The sequence below is a fragment of the Coregonus lavaretus genome (assembly GCF_964263955.1).
Source record: "Coregonus lavaretus genome assembly, chromosome: 17".
Lineage (NCBI taxonomy): Eukaryota > Metazoa > Chordata > Actinopteri > Salmoniformes > Salmonidae > Coregonus > Coregonus lavaretus.
Window position 1 is genome coordinate 22975698 of NC_140004.1, and position 9575 is coordinate 22985272.

Here is a 9575-nt window from a genome sequence, read left to right on the forward strand (position 1 = left end):
AAAATACCTTATTTACATAAGTATTCAGACCCTTTGGTATGAGACTCCAAATTGAGCTCAGGTGCATCCTGTTTCCATTGATCATCCTTGATATGTTTCTACAACTTGATTGGAGTCCACCTGTGGTAAATTCAATTGATTGGACATGATTTGGAAAGGCACACACCTGTCTATATAAGGTCCCACAGTTGACAGTGCATGTCCGAGCAAAAAACAAGCCATGAGGTCGAAGGAATTGTCCGTAGAGCTCCGAGACAGGATTGTGTCGAGGCACAGATCTGGGGAAGGGTACCAAAAAATGTCTGCAGCATTGAAGGTCACCAAGGGGGCGGCAGGTAGCTTAGTGGTTAAGAGCGTTGTGCCAGTAACCGAAAGGTCGCTGGTTCTAATCCCTGAGCCGACTAGGTGAAACATCTGTCTGAAACATTCTTAAATGGAAGAAGTTTGGAACTACCAAGACTCTTCCTAGAGTTGGCTGCCCGGCCAAACTGAGCAATCGGGGGAGAAGGGCCTTGGTCAGGGAGGTCACCAAGAACCCGATGGTCACTCTGACAGAGCTCCAGAGTTCCTCTGTGGAGATGGGAGAACCTTCGAGAAAGACAACCATCTCTGCAGCACTCCACCAATCAGGCCTTTATGGTAGAGTGGCCAGACGGAAGCCACTCCTCAGTAAAAGGCACGACAACCCGCTTGGAGTTTGCCAAAAGGCACCTAAAGGACTCTCAGACCATGAGAAACAAGATTCTCTGGTCTGATGGAACTCTTTGGCCTGAATGCCAAATGATGATAATACCCTATTAGTGTAAGAGCTGTTTAAAAAGACTGGCTGAAATTTCAGCCTGTTTTTGTGGGATGGAGTTTTGGCCTGCTTTGGTGGGATGGAGTTTTGGCCTGCCTGGCGACATCACCAGGAGGTAAATTAGTTAATAGACCTATAAGAAAGAGAGTTCCAAACCTCTCTGCCAATAACAGCTAGTTTTCCGTTCCCCCCTCCCCAGACCACTCCCAGACAGTCCTTGCCAAATTCTTGCTTAAGAAATTGATCTTAGCTAAGAAGCAATTTTTCTTCTTCTTTTTGACCATTTTGACCACTTAATTGTTACCCAGAAAGAATTTGATATTGATATTAAAAAACGGCTGCATTGGACCTTTAAGCTCTGACTGTAGGACCCTTTCCTTAGATTTGCAGATGAGGTAAATTAGGTGATGTGAAGCTAGAGGCTTGAACATGGTAGCCAATGCTGCCGGGTTGCCAGGCGACTGCTGTTGGTGGATTATGAAATAAGGGGAACCTGCAGAGACCAGTCAAGTGGCTGTGGGCGTAAAATACGGTATAGGGTTGTTTGTTATGATGAAGGAAAAGCCAGTGGAGGGTGAGAGAGAGTGAGGGTGGGAGGAGAGAGAAGGGCAGCAAATAAGGAAGTGGAGAAGAGTTGTGCCCACAGACAGGTCCCCTGACTAAAGGTTAATTGAATTTGGTCTGAGGCATTAACCGTAGATGGCAGTGTCATTGTTGTCTAATCTTTTCCCATCTTGGTGTTATAGCAGAGTATTTGTCCCAGCCCTCTACACTCTCCCATGCATGAGCAGGGAGTTGAGAAAGTGTAACTAATCCAACAGTCAATACATCCAATCTTGTTTAATTGATTAGTACTTAAAGTCACAATGGATTTAGAATTATCAAAAATAGCTTGCAAGGAAGGAATTGAGATTGGACATGGGAAAATATTGCAACGTAACTATTTCACTGGAGGTTATTTTATTCTATAAAATGTTCTCAGTCCTGTACCTAGAAGTCTTTATTACAATGTTACAATCTGATCCCATCTGATCTCCTTTTTCTTCTCGTTCAGCAGCTAACAACCATGGAGACGGCCCTTTCCACTCCCCATAATATCCAGATCTGTGAGGTGACCTGCGACTCCTTCCGCATCGCCTGGGACATGACCCCTGAGGATACTGCCAAGACCACACACTTCTTCATAGACCTGAGCCGCAAGGAGGGCGGGGATCCCAACCGCTTCAAGCACAGGGTCTGTCTGACTTTTCTCCCTCATAAAACCTCCCCAGGCCCCCCCCATCCTTCCCCCTTGACTCAATGACTATGACTCCCACTGTCTAGATCCATGTTTTGCACTTCATTCCATCCTGTTTTCCAATAATAGACATTTCACTGCAACATGTGATGTGATATGTTTTGATATAACCCGAGATGGCCTTGCATGAGACAGTGTCTATGCAGAGCTATAGTTCTATAGATACTGTGTTGTTTAGTAGATCAAAACCTGGTGGTAAGTGTATCTGACACTGCACTGCAGCAGTTACAACCCAGAGACCAGTGGTAGTGCCGTTTCAGTCACTTCCAGTGCAAGAGCGTGAGAATTGTGTGCTGCAAAACAGCTTCGGGCAAGCAACTCATTGGCACATTTCTTTCCTCTTCAATGGCTAAAAACTGACAAAGCCTGAAAACTGCAGCTTTGTTTTCTTCACTATGAACTGTGATTTTATTCCACACCAATCACTGAACTGATTTATTGTATACTACCCATCATTTCTTCATTTTATTTTCTCAACATCATGTTGGGGGTCAAAAAATATAGGCTTAGCTAATTGCAATCATTATTTGAAATACAAGAATGATTGAAATAGAAAATGAAGTGACCGTTATTTACAATGGGATCCTTCCTAACAGACAGAAATTATACACTACAGCAGATTCACGCCTCACTGTTGGAAGGACCTAGGACTATTATTTGAGGTTATCTCTTATCTTGTGACAGAGGGAGAATTTTAATGATTGAAATGAAAGATGTCATGCTCAGTCATCCCCAATGGGTGCTTCTGAAGCTTACTTACCTCTACATCTAATCTATCCACATTTTAGATACTGGATTACCTAATTTGGTACGGTTCTCTATTAATGTAATTTATATCTCAAAAGTCCTTTCCCTATTTAACACATTTGAGTCAGCAATGCAAGGTATTCATTTTTCTTCATTTCTGATCAGTTAGTGTCCTGGAATTGTTCTGTGCTGAATACACTTTCTTCTTATTCTCCCCTCAGCCTTTACAAAAGCTCCTGACTTCTGTTGTACAGAGCTGTGCAGAGTTGTACTTGATTGAAAGCGTGTTTCTATCGCTCGGGAATCAAAGTGACACAAACAAATTTGCACCAGGGTGGTTGCCATGGATATGTGGCCCCTCTGAGCTTGTTGCAATTAGTTCTGAGCTTGTTGCGTCTTAGAGGCCCTGGCCAAAACAAAGCCAGTCATTTGGTTGGATATACAGCAGCTTAGCTAGACCAGTTTGTACCAGAATATGTTGCAGAAATGTACAATTCATGAGTCTGATTACATAATAAACATTTTGATCTTACCGAAAATTGCCTTTTTAGCAATTAATTGCTGTATTCTAGTAATTCATCTAATGAGTCTCTTGAATTAACATGTATCCATGTTTCAACCATCAGGATGTGCCCACCAAACTGGTGGCGAAGGCGGTGCCTTTACCTATGGCAGTGAGAGGCCATTGGTTCCTGAGCCCGCGGACAGAGTACTGTGTTGCTGTGCAGACAGCAGTAAGACAGGTAGACGGAGAGTACCTGGTGTCTGAATGGAGCAGGGTGGTCGAGTTCTGCACAGGGGGTATGTTTAAGTTGAGTTTTTTAGTTTTTAAAGTGGCTTTGAGATTGTACTTGGCATGAAAAGCATTATATAAAATACATCTATTATTATTTCTATAGAAGTACACAGGGCCGGCTCTAGCCTTTAAGGGGCCCTAAGCGAGCATTGGTTGGGGGGCCCCCCACCTTGACGATGAAGAGAAAAAAACATTTTGCCATGGGACGGGAGGGAACTTTTGCAGTTTTACAGCTAATTTCCTGCAATTCTACCCATTTTTACCATGGGGTGGAGATAACCTTTTGCTCTTTTAAAGCAAATTTCCTGCAATTCTACACATTTTGTAATGACTTTTGCCATGTTTATCCAGCAGCATACCACCCTACATCCCACTGATGGATTGCTTCTGAAGCTAAGCAGGGTTGGTCCTGGATCGGAGACCAGATGCTGCTGGAAGTGGTGTTCGAGGGCCAGTAGGAGGCACTCTTTTCTCTGGTCAAAAAAATAATATTCCAATGCCCCACGGCAATGCCCTGTGTAGGGTGCCATCTTTGGATGGGACTTTAAATGGGTGTCCTGACTCTCTGTGGTCAATAATGATCCCATGGTACTTATCGTAAGACTAGGGGTGTTAACCTCGGTGTCCTGGCTAAATTCCCAATATGGCCCTCATACAATCATGGCCACCTAATCATCCCCAGCTTCCAATTGGCTCATTCATCTCCCCTCCTCTGCCCTGTAACTATTCCCCAAGTCGTTGCTGTAAATGGGAAAGTGTTCTCAGTCAACTTACCTGGTAAAATAAGGGTGAAACAAAGAAAAATATGATCCGAGTGAGAATGACTAACAAAATCAATGGGGGCCCCCTGGAGGTCAGGGCCCATGGGCACAGGCCCTGAGTGACTGGTCGGTATTTGGCCATTATTACTACAAGTTTAGATAGCTGGCTAGACTAACTACCAATCTAAAAATTGTTAGCTGACATGGCTAATTGAGTGACTATCAGTGCCTGACATAACAAGAGAAAAACTGCTGATGCACAACCAAATTTAGAAATTGCATATGGTGTATTCTACTAGTCTTACTCTCAATAGTAAGTTGAGACCCCGACTGAGTTCCATATACACTGCTCAAAAAAATAAAGGGAACACTTAAACAACACAATGTAACTCCAAGTCAATCACACTTCTGTGAAATCAAACTGTCCACTTAGGAAGCAACACTGATTGACAATAAATTTCACATGCTGTTGTGCAAATGGAATAGACAACAGGTGGAAATTATAGGCAATTAGCAAGACACCCCCCAATAAAGGACTGGTTTTGCAGGTGGTGACAACAGACCACTTCTCAGTTCCTATGCTTCCTGGCTGATGTTTTGGTCACTTTTGAATGCTGGCGGTGCTTTCACTCTAGTGGTAGCATGAGGGAGTCTACAACCCACACAAGTGGCTCAGGTAGTGCAGCTCATCCAGGATGGCACATCAATGTGAGCTGTGGCAAGAAGGTTTGCTGTGTCTGTCAGCGTAGTGTCTGTCAGCGTAGTGTCCAGAGCATGGAGGCGCTACCAGGAGACAGGCCAGTACATCAGGAGACGTGGAGGAGGCCGTAGGAGGAACAACCCAGCAGCAGGACTGCTACCTCCGCCTTTGTGCAAGGAGGAGCAGGAGGAGCACTGCCAGAGCCCTGCAAAATGACCTCCAGCAGGCCACAAATGTGCATGTGTCTGCTCAAACGGTCAGAAACAGACTCCATGAGGGTGGTATGAGGGCCCGACGTCCACAGGTGGGGGTTGTGCTTACAGACCAGCACCGTGCAGGACGTTTGGCATTTGCCAGAGAACACCAAGATTGGAAAATCCGCCACTGGCGCCCTGTGCTCTTCACAGATGAAAACAGGTTCACACTGAGCACATGTGACAGACGTGACATAGTCTGAAGATGCCGTGGAGAACCTTCTGCTGCCTGCAACATCCTCCAGCATGACCGGTTTGGCGGTGGGTCAGTCATGGTGTGGGGTGGCATTTCTTTGGGGGGCCGCACAGCGCTCCATGTGCTCGCCAGAGGTAGCCTGACTGCCATTAGGTACCGAGATGAGATCCTCAGACCCCTTGTGAGACCATATGCTGGTGTGGTTGGCCCTGGGTTCCTCCTAATGCAAGACAATGCTAGACCTCATGTGGCTGGAGTGTGTCAGCAGTTCCTGCAAGAGGAAGGCATTGATGCTATGGACTGGCCCACCCCTTCCCCAGACCTGAATCCAATTGAGCACATCTGGGACATCATGTCTCGCTCCATCCACCAACGCCACGTTGCACCACAGACTGTCCAGGAGTTGGCGGATGCTTTAGTCCAGGTCTGGGAGGAGATCCCTCAGGAGACCATCCGCCACCTCATCAGGAGCATGCCCAGGCGTTGTAGGGAGGTCATACAGGCACGTGGAGGCCACACACACTACTGAGCCTCATTTTGACTTGTTTTAAGGACATTATATCAAAGTTGGATCAGCCTGTAGTGTGGTTTTCCACTTTAATTTTGAGGGTGACTCCAAATCCAGACCTCCATGGGTTGATAAATTAGATTTCCATTGATAATTTTTGTGTGATTTTGTTGTCAGCACATTCAACTATGTAAAGAAAAAAGTATTTAATAAGATTATTTCATTCATTCAGATCTAGGATGTGTTATTTTAGTGTTCCCTTTATATTTTTGAGCAGTGTATATACAGTACCAGTCAAAAGTTTGGACAAACCTACTCATTCAAGGGTTTTTCTTAATTTTTACTATTTTCTACATTGTAGAATAATAGTGAAGACATCAAAACTATGAAATAACACCTATGAAATCATGTAGTAACCAAAAAAGTGTTAAAACAAATCAAAATATATTTTATATTTGAGATTCTTCAAAGTAGCCACCCTTTGTCTTCATGACAGCTTTGCACACTCTTGGCATTCTCTCAACCAGCTTCACCTGGAATGCTTTTCCAACAGTCGTGAAGTAGTTCCCACATATACTGAGCACTTGTTGGCTGCTTTTCCTTCACTCTGCGGTCCAACTCACCCCAAACCATCTCAATTGGGTTGAGGTCAGGTGATTGTGGAGGCCAGGTCATCTGATGCAGCACTCCATCACTCTCCTTCTTGATAAAATAGCCCTTACACAGCCTGGAGGTGTGTTGGGTCATTGTCCTGTTGAAAAACAAATGATAGTCCCACTAAGCGCAAACCAGATGGGATGGCGTATCGCTGCAGAATGCTGTGGTAGCCATGCTGGTTAAGTGTGCCTTGAATTCTAAATAAATCAATGACAGTGTCACCAGCAAAGCACCCCCACACCATCACACCTCCTCCTCCATGCTTCATGGTGGGAACAACACATGTGGAGATCATCCGTTTACCTACTCTGCGTCTCACAAAGACACGGCGGTTGGAACCAAAAATCTAAAATTTGGACTCATCAGACCAAAGGACAGATTTCCACTGATCTAATGTCCGTTGCTCGTGTTTCTTGGCCCAAGCAAGTCTCTTCTTCTTATTGGTGTCCTTTAGCAGTGGTTTCTTTGAAGCAATTCGACCATGAAGGCCTGATTCACGTAGTCACCTCTGAACAGTTGATCTTGAGATGTGTCTGTTACTTGAACTCTGTGAAGCATTTACTTGGGCTGCAATTTCTGAGGCTGGTAACTCTAATGAACTTATCCTCTGCAGCAGAGATAACTCTGGGTCTTCCTTTCCTGTGGCGGTCCTCATGAGAGCCAGTTTCATCATAGCGTGTGGTTTTTGTGACTGCAAATTTCCCGTATTGACTGACCTTAATGTCTTAAAGTAATGATGGAGTGTCATTTCTCTTTGCTGATTTGAGCTGTTCTGGCCATAATATGGACTTGGTATTTTACCAAATCAGGCTATCTTTTGTATATCACCCCTACCTTGTCACAACACAACTGATTGGCTCAAACGCATTAAGAAGGAAAGAAATTCCACAAATTAACTTTTATCAAGGCACACCTGTTAATTGAAATTATTCCAGGTGACTACCTCATGAAGCTGGTTGAGAGAATGCCAAGAGTGTGCAAAGCTGTCATCAAGGCAAAGGGTGGCTACTTTGAAGAATCTCAAATATAAAATATATTTTGATTTGTTTAACACTTTTTTGGTTACTACATGATTCCATATGTGTTATTTCATAGTTTTGATGTCTTCACTATTATTCTACAATGTAGAAAATAGTAAGAATAAAGAAAAACCCTTGAATGAGTAGGTGTGTCCAAACTTTTGACTGGTACTGTATATATACACACACACAGTATGACCCGCTCTAGAGAATGGATTCAATTGAATATGCCTTAAAAAAGAAACATCGTAACTGACAGTTGTTGTATGACACAGATTATGCCATGGACCACCTCAAACAGCTCCTTGGCAAAGCGAAGGGTTCTGCTGGAAGATTGCTAAAGTTCTTTGTATTCTATCGCAACCAGCACCCTGAGTACTTTCAATATGTCAGGTCAGTGCCACACGATTCTCTGTAAATACACACAGGTATATAGGGATGTGCTGTGAAGTTCAATAACAAAACTAACAAATGTTTCTCCTCTTCTCTTAGAACTGAGTGTGGGGGTCTGATGCGCCCAGCCATGAAAGACAATAGTGGAAGCCATGGCTCTCCTATCAACAGCAAACTGCAGGGAGTCTTCCTCAGCTGCAACACTGAGTTTGACACAGGTCTTCCTCCAAACGACTCCCCCTACGGCCCCCTGCGTTTCCAGATCCCGGCCGGGAACCTGCTGAATCCCAACACTAATCTTTACTTTGCTGACTTCTACTGTATGTACACAGCCTATCATTATGTGGTGTTGGTGCTGGCCCCTGCTGGCTCAGAGGGGGATAACTTCTGCCGTAGCAGTCTCCCCCTGCTGGACCTGACTGCCAACCCCTTCCTGACATACATTCCCCCCCAGAGTCAAGGGGAAGAGCCCTTGTTCTGCCATGCCAGTGATGTCATCCTGGAGGTGCTGTACACAGAGCCAATGCATCTGGAGCAGGGCAGTGTGGTGAAGATCAGTGGCCACCACCAGATGAGTCAGACCACGGCCAACGCCAAGAAGGACCCAAGCTGCAAAGTGTGCAACATCAGTGTGGGCCGCTGAGAGAACGGACTGGACTGACATAGGGTTTAGAGAACAGTGAGGATGTGTGTCGTCATAGCTGCAGATGTAGAGAATGGGCAGAGCGATTTAATCTATCTAGTAGTGTAAGGTAAAGTAACACAACTGGGATAGACCATCTCTTGGGGTATGTGCATGCTGGCTGCCCCACCCCTCTCCTTCGCTACTAGTATTCCAAATCTCCATGTATCATCAATCATCACGTGTCTTTAGGACACGTGGACTGAAAGAAAGGCACTATAGATGATGGGCTTACAGTGTGATGCAGAGGACCATATGTTTGAGCTCCTCCATTGCTGGAGGAAGCGGTGATGTACACATTGTGTAACACTGTATTTGTCAAATAACATTACGTATGATATATAGTTCCGTTTTCTCCTTACAGTACCTGTTGGTCTTAGATGATTCCAAGATTTCTTGTACTTCGAAACACACTGTCAATTGAATTTCTATTTGAAAACGTTCAAACATTGTTATTTAGTCAATGCATATGATAAGTGAATAATAAAGATTTGAATTGATTGTAGGATGTCATTTGGTCAAAAAGAGAATGCCCCAAACCAATGCCCACAACAGATGTGTCATGATTACTGTGATCAGACATTGCTAAACCATTTTCAGAGTGACACAATAACTGTGAATCATGTACACATGGACCCATTCTGAGTGGGCAGGATGTCCAGTCACAGCTTGCCTCTGCCATCATTCCTTTTGTCTTTTAGTCGATAAGTAATGATATGATCTCTCTGGCTGTTGAGATCCATGGAAGGATAATACCACAGGAACA

The 9575-nt window shown here is 44.4% G+C and overlaps 1 protein-coding gene across 1 annotated transcript; it reads left to right on the forward strand.

The window, feature by feature from the left end:
• The first annotated feature begins 1859 nt into the window (after window positions 1-1859).
• LOC311144191 (phytanoyl-CoA hydroxylase-interacting protein-like) lies at window positions 1860-9308 on the forward strand. Its single transcript, XM_084180198.1, has 4 exons — window positions 1860-2033; window positions 3470-3644; window positions 8010-8127; window positions 8227-9308. Exons 1-4 carry the CDS (start codon window positions 1866-1868, stop codon window positions 8768-8770), a joined length of 1005 nt encoding a protein of 334 aa, XP_084036324.1. The 5' UTR covers window positions 1860-1865; the 3' UTR covers window positions 8771-9308.
• Window positions 9309-9575: the final 267 nt, after the last annotated feature.

Bases quoted from the DNA above. Each gene is read 5' to 3' on its own strand.
- LOC311144191 (XM_084180198.1), top strand. From the start codon at position 1,866: ATGGAGACGGCCCTTTCCACTCCCCATAATATCCAGATCTGTGAGGTG. The intron at 3,645-8,009 runs GTATGTTTAAGT...TGTATGACACAG, and splicing joins GGTCGAGTTCTGCACAGGGG to ATTATGCCATGGACCACCTC. The intron at 8,128-8,226 runs GTCAGTGCCACA...CTCTTCTCTTAG, and splicing joins GAGTACTTTCAATATGTCAG to AACTGAGTGTGGGGGTCTGA.